Consider the following 17,163-nt stretch of genomic DNA (forward strand, 5'->3'; position numbering starts at 1 on the left):
CCTCTGTGCAATTCGACGCGACGGGCCGGCAGGAGATCGTGGATACACTGCGATGCGCCGGTCTCCATCCAAGAGGGCGCTTGAGAGTCATGGGCCGATGCAGGCGAAGTTGTGGTCGAGTACAATGCAGCCTCGGCATGTGTCTTCCGCATCGTAGACACACGTCTTGCCTCCACTGTGTTTTTAGAAGAGAAACATTTCACGTCTTCGCTGAGCGTTGTGCGCAACGTTGCACGAGCCTTGCGGACAGAACAAGCTCGTGCCGAACACCAACTTGATCGCTTCCTTCGACGTGACGCGCTCCGAAACTTCCTTATGCAGGTACACAAGCATCAGAAACTACGCTTTACTGTGCCAGTCGCCGCCTTAGGTTGCATGTCCAACGGTCACCGTGTTTCGCGCCGGCCCCGGGTATACTGCTTTTCATTTCGTTCAGGGTGCTGGTGTGGGGCATGGGGGATGTTTTAATGAAACCCGAAGGCTGGCCTTGCAGATCCCTTGTGCTTAACGCAACCTCTCTAAGGCTCTATTATAGCACCTTCGACGAATGATATTGTGTAGACCGTGCTATGTAACAACTGCCTTGCGCTGCTACGAGAGTTTGCGCATGATCTAGATTGTGGCTGATGGGTTGCGATTCACCTAGATTCCCCGATCGTCCATTTCATTCGCCTTTCTTGCTCCCCTCTCAATCACCACAAGTTCTTCGCGTCTTCTTTTTGGGCAGCCATATGATGGGTTGACTGACCTCCATTGGCCTCTTCATTTAGCATGCGGCTAATAATCGTGGCGAGTCGTTCGATGCCTTCAGCAAGCATGTCTTCCTCTTCCCACTAGCAGCATGTTAGTGACGGCTCGGAGGTCCAACATAGTAGTACATACCGCAAAACAAACTCTAATATCATTGCTGAAAGACGTGCCCTCACGTTCGGTGTCGCCGGGTACCTACATCTGTCAGCTGTGAGCACACGATAGCGGAGAAGTATACTCACCTCAAACATTTCGCCCTGTACAAGCGTCGTCCTTAGCCGTGCTCATCATCTGGTTTTGGAACGTAAATCGTGGTTTGTACTCACCTGTGCGACCACCAAATTCTCCTCTTCCTTTGCGCGTTGTGCTACCACAGCACCTTTCAGCGGAGAAGGCAACGTGAGCCAAATGAAATATCCACCAACAATCTCGCGATCGGTTTGGGGAATGCTGACGCCTAGTGGAATGAGGTGCTTGTTAATTCCTTCCACCATACGGCGGTACCGATTACCATATACTGGCTGGAGTCTGTCGTACACGTAGCGTTGGAGCTCTCCAGTCTCCAGTGTCTCGGCCACAAAGCAGGCTGTCAGCTGGCTGGGTGCTCCACCTGAACGGCTCGATCCTCTGGAACACGTTAGTTGTCACTGCCTATTTGAGCGAGACATGGCTGTGGAGTCGGCCGTCGACATCGATCTAGCCGTCATGGTACCGATCTCGGGTACCTCAGATCTAGCACGAGCGATGGCGCGCAGCAAGAGTGAGAATCGAAGAGCTTGTCAGAGGGCATGCTTACGTTTGCGATACCCCGTATGCCATCTTAGGCGTTCCTTCGCACCAGCCTGTCCGTAACCCGGGGCCAAAGATCTTGGAAAATGATCCATTCGAAACTGCATTGCCGAACCCATCAGCGCCATGTCTTTCGGCGCCGCCGTCCAGATACCGGTCGATATCGACGATACGGGGCAAACCAGCTTTCTCGATTGAAAGTGTACTTGGGCTGAGACTTGATGGCCATTGCAGAAAGTCATATACATCGTCTGTAATGATAAGAGCGTCATACTCTCGCGCCAGACGTACCAACTCCTCTCTTCTCCTTAGGCTCATGGTCTTGGAACTAGGATTGGAAAACCCCGGCACCGCATAGATGACATGTTTGTAAATTTTGTTCGAAGGCCTCGGAGGTTTAAATTGCTGGTCATGCTGTCAGTAAGGCTATGCACAAATAAACGCATTGTTGAGGGAGCATAATCCTGAGGCAAGGTTACAACAAACTCCAACTCCGGCATAAATCTTCGACGTCATTTCAGCAACGACTCACCGGCTCATTGTTGTTTTCGGATTTTGCTCTCTCTTCACTCTGCCTAATCTGACTTCTCAGATACGACATGTCAATACCCTCTTCGTCCTCGGGCACGGCCCGGAGTTTTTTGTGGAACCCAGCATCCTCGAATATACGGAACGCAAGCATATATGCCGGAGCCACTATCCAAACATTCCTTGTATATACAGGGTCTGTGAAGTCTTGGAGTAGGCAGGCCAGGTTCTGAGAAGCCCCGCCGGAAATGCATACGCGCTCTTCAGATACTGGGTCCGCAGGCTTGTAGAACTTTGTGAGCCATTGCGCAATGTTGCTGCGTAGCCTGGGATCACCTGAATCGGGTCCATAGCACATGGCAGGATACGCCATAGGCTTCTTCTGGAGTACATTATGGGCAGCTTTGTCGAGCAATTGCGTAGGCAATAAAGACACGTTTGGCCATCTGTTGCTTGTCAGCGATCACTCGGGGCTGCGATGCGTCTAATTGGGCCGCGTAATGTCCCAAAAGGGTATGCGAGTTTGCATGAAAAGCAGGAGCACGTGCCCTCTTAGAAGATTGATCAGCTTCTTAGAGCTAGTCTTTGAGCCGACGACGTCCGGTAGGGCGAACGTCTTAAGTATTTGGTCCGCGATAGTTTCTCCGCCGCCCATATTGAATTCTGTATCGAGTGCTGATGAAGCCGTGTTCAGCATTGAGGATAACGCGGCTTCGGAACACGGCTACGTAACCGAAGTGGCTGGTGCGCAAGTATGGACCAGAGTGGACTCAGGCGAGCAATATCGTGGTGGTCGTGAGATTATATCAGATGCGAAGTTCGGAGATGAGCGTCGGTAGCATCTGGATGGAATTTGAAGTACGCATGCGGTATGTCATTCCCACGCCTACTCACACGTAAGGCGCGGCTCGTTGCACGTGTGTTTGACAGCCACGAGGCCTCGGGTGCACGCTATCGATTAGGGATGGTACGTCATCCCTTCGCTTAAGATTGAAGCCGCCGCGCCTTTCAATAGTCAACACCGATGTTGCAAATAGTCACAAAAAACACGACATGTCAGCTGCGGCTCTATAGACACATACACACCGTTCAAAGTGTCACACGAATCTGTATTGATGGCTGCATGCTTGAAGGCTGGGAAGGACTCGAAACAACTAATAGTTGACACGACGCGGCTGAGCATGGGTCCGATTCGGTGGATGAGGTGGGCCTTGCCCGCAGTACGAGGCGCAGGTGCTCGCAGGTGTGAGCCAACACTGGCAAAGGGTCCTTTTGTACATCCAAGAGGCCGCTGAGTGGCCGGTCGGGCGTACCCAGCTGGAAATACAGCCTCCAGACTGAAGGGAAAAACCAATCACAGCTGACACTGATCGACCCACGTTGTGGCCACCCAACCTTTGACGTTACTCGTGCACTAGCATGGTTGCGACACTGCCGGATCTGCAACAGCTCAAATATAGATCACTTAGTTCTTTCACTAAGCTTTTCTGTTTCCCTTTGACTATATACTACCTTGACCGGCCCGGGGCCCTGCATGTGTGGTGCTCGTGTTTGCTATCCGCTGTGTTTTGTCGACCCTATGTTAATGAGCGCATAGTGTTTTCTTGCGCTTTACGATACCCCAACTCTCGCTCCTCTTGAGCCGCGTAGACCAAGAGTAGACCGTTTCGCCATGTTGGGAGACAAGAAGAAGTCGAGCCGTCGGCTGTCGAGTTTGTTCGGATCGTCTGGGTCGTCGGAACCGTCATCAGGGTCTACGAATACGAAGTTGAGCCCAACACCTGCTTCGTCAGAGTCCAGCAGCCGCCTGACCAAAGTGCGCAACCGCCTCTCCTCGGCGTCACACCTCACGCCCGAATACCCTCCACCAGCTGCACCCGCATCTCCACGTCAAGTGTCTCTTTCCAATCCCACCATCCAGCCAGTCGACCCTGCCGATCTTGAGCCGCTGGAGCCGCCGCCGCCGCTCGAGGTCCCTTCGCGCGCATCCTCCCCCGCTAGCAGCCGACCAGGAACGCCGAGCTTAGAACCAAGTTCTGAAGGCAAACTCAAGAAACTGCGCAGGAAGAGCGGTCTTTTTGGAGGCCCGCCAGGTGGCATTGAGGGGCTCAATGGCTCGCACAGCAGAACATCGTCCGGCAATGCCAGCCCGCTTGCGTGGATAGTCGGACACAAGGGCAAGGTCCCATACAACCTGACCTTCTTGTTGAACGGCGAAAAGGTAGTCCTCTTTGATCTTGACAATATGGTGCCGAGTGTGCTGACGAGATGAAAGGTACCTGAACTATGGGACGATGCAGGTGACACGTTTGTCTACCTCTTTCCCCGCACATCTGACAAGGGCCCTTCCTTCCGTATCGACTCCTCCGTATACGCAGCATCACAGCTGCTCACCCGCCTCGTACACGGCAGCCTCTACAGCGATGGGAACGTGCCCCCGCTAGATCTGGCAGAAAGAACGTCGCGACGCGTGTCTCGCGAACCCTTTGGCGAACAATCACGGACCGCATCCCCCGACCAAAGCCAGATAGGAAGCTCGGATGAGTCGATATCCAAGGGGTCCAGAGCGCTAAGCGACGCCCTCGATGATGAGTACACGGAAAAGCATCTATACATGCCGATCTCGCTGAGCTCAGACTCAAACATCACGCCTCACGAGCCGCGACTAAACGCAAGCGACACGGACACATTGGTCACCTACCGCAACTTTTTCGCCTTTCTCATTGGCCAGTCTCTGGTCGCTACGGAGCGTCATTCAGACATCTTCGACATATTCCTGCGGATAGGAGACATTTTGTCACACTATGCCTTCTCCAACGTTGATGGATCTACCTTTGGCGAAGTTGCTGCTTCCAGCTTCGACTGCTATGTCGATGAATTGACTCTGGCAGACGTCCGTCACAGCCGCGAGAAGACGATAGAAGCCATTGTATTAGGAGAAAAATTGCGGTCCATGTCGCTATACACGGAAGGCTTTGTCCACGCTGCTGGAAAGTACGACAGCATCAAAGAGCTGGACTCGCCCAAATTTGCCATGATTAGCCCCAAGAGTGCTACGCGACTAGCCCGTGCTGCTATGGATCTGGATAATCGCGAAGCCACCATCAATGGAAAGCTCAAGGACTTTGAGTTCCCGCACATTTTCTCTGGTATTATGAACAGCGCCATGGCAAGCGAAGGCAAGGTCATTAGCTTCAAAAAATGGAGGGCTGCCTTCATGACGATCAAATCTTTTGTTATGGACTACTACCGGCACAAGTACGGTTCATGGCTGCCAAAGGCCAAGTCGAAGAAGAACAACTTAACCACAAGTGGCCTTAACCGATTGGTCCTATTGGAAATTTACCACGACATGTCCAACTTGTATGACCTCCTTGTGGACAGGAAGAACTTGACAAATCGCACTGCGGACGGCTTTATCGCAGAAGACGAGGGAACCGATATCGAATCGATTGTCGCACGTGCGCTGAGAAAGGTTTTGAGCGAATACGACCGTAGCACGCCGCCAGTCGCGCCACCAATTCCTTTTGACCTGCCACTATATCCCATTTCGCAAAACGCAAAGACAGGCGACGCGAAGAAGGATGCGAAAGCTCGTGGGAAAAAGCTACACAAAGACGAAGTAGCAAAACTGCTAAAGCAATCGCATAATGCAGACGCCGAACAGCAGACACCGTTCTTGGAGGCTTTCCGCCAGTTTGAGTTCAAGCAAGCCACGGGCTCGAATATGGACGACATGTGGGATATGCGATCGGGACAGTGGCTATTCCTGTACGCCGTCATCCAGTCATTACCCATGTTGATCGTTGATGCACCCGGCGTCCGGTTTACCGAGGGCGTGGAATACTTCCTGTGCGAGGTACCTCGAAGCGGTGTACCGTGGGCTCGGGAGGACACAACACGATCTCGAACATGGTTTGGTGTAGCAGGAGGAGCACAGGTCGTCAGCTTACCAACGGATGTTGTCGAACACGGAGTTGAAGGCACCTTCCGACGATCTCACTGTTGGAAGAAGGCACAAGAATGGGCAGCGAACGATACGCTTCTCAACGCCGCGATGCAGGAGCTGAATGCAGAAGCTTCGCCATTACCCCCACCACCTGGCCTCCTGGACCCTTCAAACGCTGCCCGTGGACGATCTCAGAGCCCCGACCGGCGGCGCGAGAGTGTCATGAACCTCGGGTTGGAAGCGTTGCCTTTGCCTCCTGGTGTAGCCCCGCCAATGCCCATGGGCTCGCCCTCGCTGAGACCCGCGTCGAATCACGATCCCAACAAGACATTTGACGACATACTTGGAACGACGCCTGACAATGGCAAATCGAAGAAGAAGTCGAAGAAATGAGCCATAGAGGATGGACGACGGGATACGGAATTGATTTTGTTGCATAAAAGCGCTTGTTTTCACAATGTTCATACCGCGTTAATGTTTGGTATATGCTGGAGACAGCCATTGGCGGGGCTTTCCAGTCATCTTAGAGCGTTATTTGCATGCACGCGCACAGTATTCATTTATTTTTGATAGCATGAGATGCACCAGCTTTGTAGTAAGGCTGAGGTTGGAAGCTTGATAGAAGTTAGAAAGGCAGATATATTATTAAACTTGTCGCTACCGCGCTTGTCGTTAGTTCCCGCTCCGCATTATCGCCGATATCGTTGTTTGCATTTACCCACACTAGGACTCATCCACAACTCGTTGCGACTCTGCGGGCTGTTGAGGCTTTATTTGCTTCGACCGCGGTTTTCGCATCCTGCTCTTCGTCAAGATGACGTCCTCGTTACCTGGAAACCGCGACTTGCCCGTCTCGCAGTACGATCTGGGCACATACTGGGGTCGCGTGCAGCACTCAGCAAATATATCGGATCCGAGGTGAGACACTGCGCGCTGGATATGATGTTTCCTTGCGGATGCTGGGTGTGTGGTGAGTACCACGACTCATGGCTTTTCAATTACTTCTCTCCGTCTCAATTGTCAGTCCAGATCACAACTGACAAACGCGCGAACAGAACCCTCCTCACCTCGTCAGCCAGCCTCGAAAATGCAAAGAAGCTCGTCACCGCGTACAAGACGGGCAAGATCCCAGATATGACACCGGAGCTGTGGAACGCAAAGAAGATCATCGACTCTACCATACATCCAGGTACTACAACCAGCGCAATGGCACGATGAAGGGCAAGGACGCTGACAAAAGTGCAAGACACGGGACAGCCAGTCTTTCTGCCTTTCCGCATGTCGAGCTTTGTTCTGACCAACCTGGTCGTCACGGCTGGGATGCTCACACCAGGTCTTGGGGTACGTAGGAGAAGCTCTATGCTAAGACGGGACGACAATACTGATCGTGTACAGACGGCGGGAACACTAGGATGGCAAGTCACCAACCAGTCGGTCAACGTCGGAATCAACTTCTCCAACGCGAATAAGTCGGTCCCGCTCTCTACCTCAACCATCGTCCAGTCATACCTCACGGCCGTCAGCGCATCCTGCGGTGTCGCACTCGGTCTCAACGCGCTGGTGCCCCGCCTTAAGAGCCTCTCGCCCAATGCAAAAGTCATCGCGGGTCGGTTAGTGCCTTTCGCGGCTGTCGCAACAGCGGGTGCGCTCAATGTGTTCTTGATGCGCGGCGAGGAGATCAGGCAGGGCATCGACGTGTACCCCGCGCTATCAGAAGCTGAGCGACAGCGAGTAGATACAGGCGATCTCGAGATCAAGCCATTGGGCAAGAGCAAGAAAGCGGCCACACTGGCAGTGGGAGAAACAGCGCTGAGTCGTGTGCTCAATGCAACGCCGATCATGGTGCTGCCTCCTCTGATTCTTGTTAGGCTGCAGAAGACCGAGTGGCTTAAGCAGAGGCCTAGGATGGTGACTCCTGTTAACCTGGGTGAGTCAATGTGCAAGTATCTGTGAGATGGTGGTAGGGCTGGCTAACACACGTATCAGGACTTATTTTCACGACGTCCATCTTCGCACTACCGCTTGCGCTCGCTGCGTTCCCACAACGTCAAGCTATTAGTGCGAAGACACTTGAGCCCGAGTTTCATGAGCGCGGTGGCAAGGATGGAATGGTGGAGTTTAACCGTGGGATATGATGGACCGGTATTATAGGTAACATTGACGGTGCTAGTGTATAGGGACAGCGGCAACTGGGATATAGTGTGAGCCTCAAAAGACACATGCATGATTCTGCAGAGCATGAAGCGTGGCTGCAAGTTGCAAGTAGAGGACATGGTCGCGCTGCTGCATTGCGGCGAAGACGGGTGTCCTGACGATGTGATTGGCTAGAGCACCCAAAGGATCTCGAAAGTCGTGCATAGTACTCGACAAAAGAACTACATAAGACCAAATGTCCTCATTCCAAAAGCAGCTCTAGGCAGCAGTGAATTAAGCTTTAGATAAAACAGCAATCTTAACTCGTGACGTGCGTTGGTCGATATAACGTCAAACTGGCCTTTTGACAAAGACCAGGTGTCAAATAAGTTCGGAACAGGGTAGCTCGACCCCAAGTACATTTACTACGAAACCGCCCGCCGATTACACGACAAGAGGAAACACGGTTTCGACCGACACTTCATTCACACCGCTTTTTCTTGGGATAGATTCCCAATCCTTCTCTTTTCTTCTATCGAGGCTTGCTACTCGAATACATACCCTGCTCCTTCCCCGCGACGCACATCCCACTACAACCCTCCCGCGCCTGCACGTTAACGACACATTGCACTCTCCCACACCACCACACATCATGGCGCCACCCGGACGCCGGAGAGGTAACCTCTCGCCCGGAACAATCCTCCTCGGTCTCTTTTTCCTCTTCTCGTCCACCGCATCCGCCGCCTCAGCAGTGCTGGGTGTCGATCTGGGCACCGAATACATCAAAGCCGCACTAGTAAAGCCTGGCATTCCCCTCGAAATCGTCCTCACCAAAGACTCGAAACGGAAAGAAACATCGGCCGTTGCCTTCAAGCCATCGAAAGGCGGTGCGCTTCCCGCTGGCTCCTTCCCCGAACGCTTCTACGGCGGCGACGCGATTGCGTTGCAAGGACGATTCCCAGGCGATGTATACCCTAACCTGAAACACCTTCTTGGTGTATCGAGTGAGAGCGACATTGTGGGCACGTACAAGGAGAGATACCCCGCGTTGGAGGTTACAGGCACAGAGGGTCGCAAGACGGTCAGCTTCCAGAGCGGCGTTTTCTCAGAGGATAAATCATACACAGTCGAGGAACTATTGGCGATGGAGTTAAAGAACGTCAGAGAGAACGCAAAGGCGCTCGCAGGCAAGGGATACGATATCCAGGACGTTGTCTTTACCGTCCCGGCCTTTTACACGGTAGATGAGAGGCGTGCACTTGAGATTGCCGCAAGATTGGCTGGTCTCAAAGTGCTTAGCGTCGTGTCGGATGGTCTGGCTGTTGGTCTCAACTACGCTACAGGCAGGACATTCCCTGATGTCACAAAGGATGGCAAGCCGGAGATCAACCTGGTCTTCGATATGGGTGCTGGATCTTTGTCTGCTACTATTCTCAAGTTCCAAGGCAGGACTGTCAAGGACGTTGGAAGGCGCAACAAGACTATCCAGGAGGTTCAGGTTATGGGCACTGGATGGGACAGGACTCTTGGAGGTGATGCGCTCAATTCGCTCATTGTCGACGATATGGTGGCTACTTTCGTTGAGCTGCCTGCTGCCAAGAGCGCTTCTTTCACCGCCGACAAGGTCAAGACCCATGGACGTACCGCTGCGAAGCTCTTCAAGGAGGCTGAGAGGGTTCGTCAGATGCTCAGCGCCAACAAGGAGACCACATCCTTTTTCGAGAGCTTCTACGAGGATGTTGACTTCCGATACAAACTCCCTCGCGCTAGGTTCGAGGAGCTTGCCGCTACCTATGCCCAACGCATCGATGGACCCATCAACAAGGCTCTAGAAGCTGCTGGACTCACATTCGCTGACATCGACTCCGTTATCGTTCACGGTGGCGCAAGCCGTACACCTTTCGTCCAGGCTCGTCTCGAGGCTGTCGCAGGCAAGAGTAAGATCAGGGCGAATGTCAACGCCGACGAGGCCGCCGTATTCGGTGCTGCTTTCAAGGCCGCTGGTCTCAGCCCGTCTTTCCGCGTCAAGGAGATTCGTGACTCGGATACCCAGGGCTACAACCACGGTTACCAGTACATGTTTAACATGAAGGACCGCGACCAGAAGATCTTCACCCCCAGCACCAAGCTTGGAGCGACCAAGGATCTGCCATTCCAGATGATGGGCGAGTTTGAGTTCACCATGTACCAGGCCATCCCTGGTGCTAACGGCGAGGTGTCAAAGGAGCCCACTCTTCACTTCCAGAGCGGCAACCTGACTCAGGTTGTTACAAACATGATCAACGACGACAAGTGCGACCGTGATTCCTTTAACAACTACGTACAAGTCAGGCTTAGCCCTGTTACCGGTACTCCTGAAGTCTTGTCCGCGTGGGTTACCTGCGAGACTGAGAGCGAGGAGGTCAAGGGCGGGATTGTTGATGGCGTCAAGAACCTGTTTGGAATGGGTGGCAAGAAGGACCAGGAGCCGTTAAAGGAGAGTGAGAGCTCGTCTTCTTCGTCCGCTTCCAAGTCGTCTTCGAAATCTTCTTCGTCTTCGTCTTCGGCGGGTACCGAGAGCACTGATGCTGCGAAGGCTGGCGAGAAGAAGATTAAGACCATTCGATCGGCAATTACATACGATGTTGAGCAGCTAGGATACAAGAAGTTCCCTCGTAAGGAGCTGAAGAGGATGCAAGACAGGTGAGTCCGTGGACGGTGCTCGACTTCTTCACATGCTAATTTTGAATAGGCTCGCTGCTTTCGATTCGTCAGACAAGTCTCGCCGCGTTCGCGAAGAGGTCTTGAACTCGCTTGAAGCCTTCACTTACCGTGCCCGTGATTACATTGAGGATGAGTCGTTCATCGGTGCTTCCACCTCTGCTGTCCGCTCGACACTCGAGACGACGCTCGAAGCCGCTTCAGAGTGGATGTACTCTGGCGGAGCAGATGCAGATGAGAAGACTCTCAGAAGCAAGTTAAAGGAGCTTGAGGACATTGTCAACCCCGTTCTCAAGCGCAAAGACGAAGCTTCCAAGCGTCCTGACGCCATCAAAGAACTCAAGGATACCATCGCTCACATCAAGGAAGTCGAGCAGCTAGTGGATGGCCAGATCAAGACGCAATCAGCCGAGAGCTCCAAGAGCAGTGAAGCAGTATCTAAGGCTTCTGCTGACGCTGCCGCCTCGCCATCTACCGACCCTATGGACGAGCTTGACGACGAAGCAGATGCACCCGCCGCACCTGAAATCACTGAAGTTCCTACTGTTTACACGGAAGACGACCTAAAGACTGTCCAGGACTACGCCTCAAAAGCACAAGCATGGCTTGACGAGAATGAGGCTAAGCAGAGCAAACTCACACCCACCGACGATCCGGCTTTTACCGTCAAGGACATTCTTGCTGAGAAGAAGAAGCTAGATGACGTCGTCATGGACATGATGATGAAGAAAATGAAGCACTTCAAGCCTCCGACGCAATCTTCCAAGTCGAAGACTACGAAGGCCAAGGCGACAAAGTCCAAGGCCAAGAAATCGGCCACCAAGACTAAGAAGGCAACCAAGGAAACCGAGAAGCCTGCTGCGGCAGAACATCCTCACCCGGACTCTCAACAGCAGGTCGAGGACATGGAGAATGGAGACATCAAACATCAGGCGCATGGGGGTGAAGCGCCCAGTCAGCAGGAGATTGAGGAAGCATTGAGGAAGGCGGGCATCTACGCTGAGAATGCGGAGAAGAAGGAGGGGAGAGAGGGTGGACCGGATGAGTTGTAGACGAGAAGCAGACCAATGATGAGGAAAGTCTAGCGTTAGATCGAGGTTGTTAGATTCACTTGGATGACAATGTAAATGATGCAAACGTATTCAGTGCTAGAGGTTCACCTTCTTTTTCTGATTGATCTTCAGTCTGCTTGTCATAGTACTCTACGAGCTGAGCACTTGCAAACATCTGTTATGCAAGTCAAATCGACTCGTGATGCATATGGAGCTGGCATCGAGCCTAGTCTTCTCCCGCATATGTCTAGTCCAGAAGAAAACATATGATGCTGCAATTTGTTTCAAGATTCACCGAACAAGGGCTTCACGATGGATCTCATCATGTAAGGTGCGGAGTATGCCTTGTACGGAAGTGTGAGCCGATGCAGGGTGTGCTGGCTACTGTGGTGGTGGAATATTCACGTCTTTGTTCGTGTGCGTGTGATGAATGAGTCGAACGAGAGGGGTAGTGCCCCACAGAGCGATACGTGGACAAGAAGCGTCTGGCGAAACTTGGACAAAATTGCTGTGCATCGTGAGGTTTGTTGTAGACCATGGTACGCTAAGTTTGACTTTGGAGCTACATTTGTTTTCTACTTGGTGGATGAAGTAGTCGGTTCAATAGCTCGAGGTTTGACTGCTGCTCACTTTCGCTTGTCGCTATGCGCGCCTGCGATGGTTTCTCGTCTGGTGGGGGTTTGGTTATCTTTGAGTAGTCATGTTACATGTTGCAGAATGAGGCTGCACTTGCATGAAGAAGGACCCAGATCCTATCAAAGGCGAAGAATACTAACGGAGACATACAAGCGGGAACACTGCCGGGGGCTGCACCGATAGAAATCCAGCGCGTCAACGATTTTCCGTGCGCTTTAACAATTGAAGCGTTCGCGGTGTGCAGAAAGTATGGGGCTGGAGAGGACTAGCCACCGTTATTGTACCTTTTGCGGCTACTCCCAACAACCGTGCCGCGCTAAAGTGTCGGTGTGGTAAACAAACGCCAGCACGCTTTTGACACGTCGACAACGCACGCACTAGCCATCCCAACCACCTCTCGTCCAACCCCCCACCGGGTGCCGCCTCGGCTCTCGATGAATTTCAGATGATGGGATCCCTGAACTTGATTTCTACCCAGTCCACCATTGTTCATTCACGACCTTGAGTTACACCTGTTTGTAAGAATTGTTGCACAGAGCGACAAGAAGGTCCGACATGACTACTACTATGCACCACCCCTCACCGCAGCCGGGCCTTACCTCATTCGCCATCTACGAAGACCCACAGGATCGCGAACCCATGTCACCCTCGGAACTCTTCGAGGGCAGTGACTCGTACCACTCCGAACGCTCGTTCCCAATGGCCCACGACCTTGTACATAGCATTGAGCTGCAGCAACAGGAGCCCGACGACGAACCACAGCCCTACCGCAGCTCATACACATCACGCCCCGGATCACAACAACGAATGATGTCAAATTACAGCTTCGTCTCGGCTATTCCGTCAGAATCCTCGATAGCTTCCAAGCCTGCCTTGCCTGCCAACGAAGCTGGTGCGCGAGCCCGAAAGGAACGCCCGCGCTTCCGGAACACAGAGTCTGTTCGCGCTATGCAGATGTCGTCGCCTCCACCAATGCTCGCACATCAAACCTCACAGGAACGGTTGAAGGGATCCTTCAAGCTGGCTACACCCAGCAGAAGCGGAAGGTCCGAATCCGATGTAACAAGACAGTCTACTGGGTCACGGAGAAGGAGCATACGGGAGCCTCACAGTCCGAGACCCACCCCCACACCGCAACAGGCACCGCTTGTCTTGTTGCATGTCACCATTCTGCCCATGCAGGTACCATACTCGCACGACATCATGGCTAGGATCATGCCGGATTGGCTAGTGGAAAACTACAAGCTGTTGGAGGAGAAGCTACAGGATATTATTCTGATGCGACGTGGGCTTCTCATCCCGCATCCTCGGGATGAATACGACCTGCTTGAGGAACGCATCCTGGAGAGCTTGGAGCTGAAGACACCCCGACTGCTTCCGTGCGGTCACTTTGTACCACCTGAGGACGAGGACGACCGGGAAGACGAAGACGATGTCGCCAGCGTCGGCGATGAGAACACTGGCCGGGGCAGTCGTATGAGTGGAGGCACCTTGACCGAAGGAAGCAACACTTCGGCCAACGGTGACCACAGCATGTGCATAGACTGCCACCGTGAACTCAAGAAGCCTGGCAAGGGTATCGGTGCAGGTACACGGAAATGGGACATCAAGATCTACGCCGCCAACGGTCTGATGCGATCTGCCGCATGGCAAGCATGCTGGAATGACATGGAGAGATGCGATGTCGAGATACACCCCTGGATCCCCGAAGAAGTCCGCAAGACCCTAGAGCGCCGGGCTCAAGAAGAGCAAGAAGCAGACAAGCGCAAGCAGCTATACACCGTGGAACTCCAACGTCAAATTCAAGAAGCCGCAGCCAAAACAAAGATTCTGGAAGAGGAAGCCAACGAGAAGAAGCGTAAAGAAGAAGCCGAACTACAAAAATCCTTCGAGGAGGCCGCCGCTGCTCTACAAAAAAGTATCGAGGAGAAGGCGGCCGAAAAGAAGAAGTTTGAAGAAGATCTTCAGGCCAAACTCAACGAAGCGAAAGAAGCTGTCCGTCTCGAGCTCGAAGCTAAAGCAATCGCCGAATCTGACGCAGTAGCCCAACGCCTCCGCGCCCTTGAGTCTGCTATCAAGGAACAAGAGAAGGCTGAGGCTGAAGCCTCTCACCGCCTTCGATCGGATCAGATTCCTCTAAGCACGCTGATGAAGAACTATGTCATCCTTCTTCTGAGCGACAAGCGCAATTTCGTTATTCTGCTGTTGGCTGTCGCTGTCGCATATCTCGCGATGGGTATGCGGGCTGCTCAACAACAATCACCATTGTCGTCGCAGATGCTCGAGCTACCTACCGAGGTTGCTGCCCAGATGCCGAATCCTGTTACGGCAACTATGACTGCTACGGCTTACTCTACTTTCACAGTCACTGAGTTCCAGACGCCTACTGCTATTCCGGTTCTTGCTGCTGCGGACCCGGAAATTGAAGTTGCTGAGGCTGAGGCCGAGATTGAACCTGAAGCTGAGGCTGAGGTCATTCTTAACGAGGTGGCGGTTGAGGAAGTGTCTACCAGCTCTGTAGCAGAGCTTCCTCTCGCGGAAGAGTCTGCTCCCACCACCATGGAAGACAACATCGTCGTCGACCAAACACCAACCGAAGCTTCCTCCTGCGCTCTGGAGGCAGTCTTCCCAGCCTCGCTTGCCTTTTGCGCCACATCGGCTTAGCGACGGCCATTCATGCTTTCCTTTCTTTCCAATTTATCACGCATACACTCACGGCCTCAAGCATCCACATTCACCTACCATATCATGTTTCATGTTCATGACGTTATGTAGCGCATTTCGACGAAGATATCCCCCTCGTTTTACTGTTGTAACGGCTTTCTTAATCTTCTTTTCACGGCATTATTCAGGCATAGCGGGCATGGTGTTGAAACCCTGGATCTGGGAATTGCATGGTTGCAGACAGTTCTATACCAATGAAGATCTGATATCATTACAATGTTTGCTCTCGTTCATCTGTGTCATGACAGAAAAGTGTGCTTAGACTCCGAGACAAGTTTTGTGGGCGCTTCCCTGAGTATCTGTAACCATGATAGTAGATGTGTACCATGGAGGTGAACAGAGTAAACTGGAAGATGACTCGGTATTACGGATACTCTGGTAGTTGAGTAGACAGATCTTCATCATTATCAGATTTGTATCCAACAGATTGTCCCATGCAACATCATTATACACAAACCCATTCTTCGTCTCTCCCGATCATATACTATGACCACACTCCAACAGCTCAATCCTCAGCGATGCCTTGCTTCCTCAGCTCCTCTCTCCTCTTGCTGCTCCTGCCCTTGGCCTCCTCAACCCACGACTCATACTCGCCTTCACCCGCGTCCAACTTCGCCCTCACAACGCCTTTCAGCAACTCTCCCACAAATCCTACGAAATTATGCCTCCTTAACGAGTTCTCCCACAGCCACTTGGCGCGCTTGTCCTCCTGCTCTTCGAGTTCGTCCTCGTCGCCGATTTCGCGTGCGCGGATACGCAGGTCGCGACAGCAAGCCATGAGGTTGAAGCGGATTTCTGTGGCGGGATAACGGGCAATGCGGCGTTGGAGGACAGGAATTATTTTGCTGGGGAATTCTGTAGGTGTGCAGGCGCCGTGGAGGATAGGGGCTGGTTGGAGGCCGTCAAGTTCGTACAGTTTGCCGTTTATACTTGTGTAACTGTTTGTTCGTCCTATTAGCTCAACTCTTATAGCTGCCCAGGGTACCAAGGGTGGGCTTACGCGATGAAGTGGAAGACGTCGTCATCCTCGGTGGCCGTTCGCTGTGTTTCGTCGACAAAGGGTGAAGATCGCGCAAACGAGTTGTGGGTTTCGCGGATGAGGTCCGAGTTTGAGAGTGTTTCTCCACGTAGCTGTTCTCCTTATCAGCTACTTCATCTTGGTGCTTCGCTGACTTGACGCACCTCTGGTGGAAAGTCACCAGCGAATTCCTTGAACTCCTTCAGCTCCTTGCCGATTTCGACCTCCTCTTCTCGATTCAGCAAAAGCGAGACTATTGCCTGTGTACCGCATGCGTTTTGTATTGTTTGCGCGGGGAAGAAGAGGGTGTTTGCCGCCTCATGGTCGTAGGTGCCATCTTTCGGTACGTCGCTGGGTTTCTCGCCCGTGGGGTATTTGAACAGAAAGATCACGCCGTAAAGGGTACCGAGGGCTTGTAGGGCCGTAGCGTCGAGAGAGGTGAGTTCTTCGAACTCGACGCCCTTAACACCGAGCTTCTCGATGAGGTATGTAAACACACCCTAGGATAGTCAGCAAGCTATTCTCTCAAAGAACTTGTACACTCACAGCATCAGACTCGATAGTATTCCAGCCTCCCGACATAGTTGCGCGTAGAGGTAGAGCGGTGTGGTTTGCTATGAGTTGTCGCTGCGTTGAACCTACGCCATCGAAGGCGCCGCCGGAACAACTGCTCGGCCCGCGATTCGGAACGGTTCCGATGCCCCACCATGATGAGTGAACAAGGTCTTCCCATGTCTTGACATATCTTACCCCTCTAACTGGTAGCATTCAGATGCATCTTCTCGTATTACCAAGAAGTCTCGGCATACTCAGATCTGGCCGCGACTCTCTATCAACATGTCAACTTTTGAGCATCTATCACCATAGTCAATTATCCAAGGTTG

The 17,163-nt window shown here is 52.6% G+C and overlaps 7 protein-coding genes across 7 annotated transcripts; 5 read left to right on the forward strand and 2 right to left on the reverse strand.

Annotated features, from left to right (window-relative positions):
- Positions 1 to 692: 692 nt before the first annotated feature.
- Positions 693 to 2,722, reverse strand: CC77DRAFT_1032683 (PLP-dependent transferase; the record flags this gene model as incomplete). The annotated part of the gene is made up of 6 exons (XM_018526756.1): positions 693 to 833; positions 883 to 945; positions 1,077 to 1,377; positions 1,547 to 1,944; positions 2,072 to 2,359; positions 2,612 to 2,722. The coding sequence occupies 6 exons, from the start codon at positions 2,720 to 2,722 to the stop codon at positions 693 to 695; spliced, it is 1,302 nt and encodes a 433-aa protein (XP_018384025.1).
- Positions 2,723 to 3,551: 829 nt separating this feature from the next.
- CC77DRAFT_202177 (hypothetical protein) lies at positions 3,552 to 6,687 on the forward strand. The gene is made up of 2 exons (XM_018530606.1): positions 3,552 to 4,288; positions 4,343 to 6,687. Exons 1-2 carry the CDS (start codon positions 3,740 to 3,742, stop codon positions 6,407 to 6,409), a joined length of 2,616 nt encoding a protein of 871 aa, XP_018384026.1. The 5' UTR covers positions 3,552 to 3,739; the 3' UTR covers positions 6,410 to 6,687.
- Positions 6,688 to 6,794: 107 nt separating this feature from the next.
- CC77DRAFT_1022156 (sideroflexin-5) lies at positions 6,795 to 8,481 on the forward strand. Its single transcript, XM_018525406.1, has 5 exons — positions 6,795 to 6,934; positions 7,072 to 7,205; positions 7,263 to 7,357; positions 7,412 to 7,943; positions 8,003 to 8,481. The coding sequence occupies exons 1-5, from the start codon at positions 6,831 to 6,833 to the stop codon at positions 8,149 to 8,151; spliced, it is 1,014 nt and encodes a 337-aa protein (XP_018384027.1). The 5' UTR covers positions 6,795 to 6,830; the 3' UTR covers positions 8,152 to 8,481.
- Positions 8,482 to 8,541: 60 nt separating this feature from the next.
- On the forward strand, positions 8,542 to 11,999 carry CC77DRAFT_1041965 (heat shock protein 70-like protein-like protein). The gene is made up of 2 exons (XM_018527254.1): positions 8,542 to 10,831; positions 10,881 to 11,999. The coding sequence occupies exons 1-2, from the start codon at positions 8,802 to 8,804 to the stop codon at positions 11,899 to 11,901; spliced, it is 3,051 nt and encodes a 1,016-aa protein (XP_018384028.1). The 5' UTR covers positions 8,542 to 8,801; the 3' UTR covers positions 11,902 to 11,999.
- Positions 12,000 to 13,098: 1,099 nt separating this feature from the next.
- CC77DRAFT_966956 (hypothetical protein) lies at positions 13,099 to 14,973 on the forward strand (the record flags this gene model as incomplete). The annotated part of the gene is made up of 1 exon (XM_018535739.1): positions 13,099 to 14,973. A coding segment is annotated over exon 1 (1,869 nt), but the record flags the coding sequence as incomplete, so codon positions are not given.
- A 228-nt stretch (positions 14,974 to 15,201) lies between these two features.
- On the forward strand, positions 15,202 to 15,609 carry CC77DRAFT_202469 (hypothetical protein). Its single transcript, XM_018530607.1, has one exon. The coding sequence runs from the start codon at positions 15,293 to 15,295 to the stop codon at positions 15,521 to 15,523; it is 231 nt and encodes a 76-aa protein (XP_018384030.1). The 5' UTR covers positions 15,202 to 15,292; the 3' UTR covers positions 15,524 to 15,609.
- CC77DRAFT_1022159 (ubiquitin carboxyl-terminal hydrolase 2) lies at positions 15,496 to 16,874 on the reverse strand. Its single transcript, XM_018525407.1, has 4 exons — positions 16,826 to 16,874; positions 16,444 to 16,779; positions 16,262 to 16,392; positions 15,496 to 16,199 (listed from the first exon to the last, which is right to left on the reverse strand). Exons 1-4 carry the CDS (start codon positions 16,859 to 16,861, stop codon positions 15,767 to 15,769), a joined length of 936 nt encoding a protein of 311 aa, XP_018384031.1. The 5' UTR covers positions 16,862 to 16,874; the 3' UTR covers positions 15,496 to 15,766.
- Positions 16,875 to 17,163: the final 289 nt, after the last annotated feature.

Source organism: Alternaria alternata (assembly GCF_001642055.1).
Source record: "Alternaria alternata strain SRC1lrK2f unplaced genomic scaffold CC77scaffold_15, whole genome shotgun sequence".
In the NCBI taxonomy this organism is placed as follows: Eukaryota; Fungi; Ascomycota; class Dothideomycetes; order Pleosporales; family Pleosporaceae; genus Alternaria; species Alternaria alternata.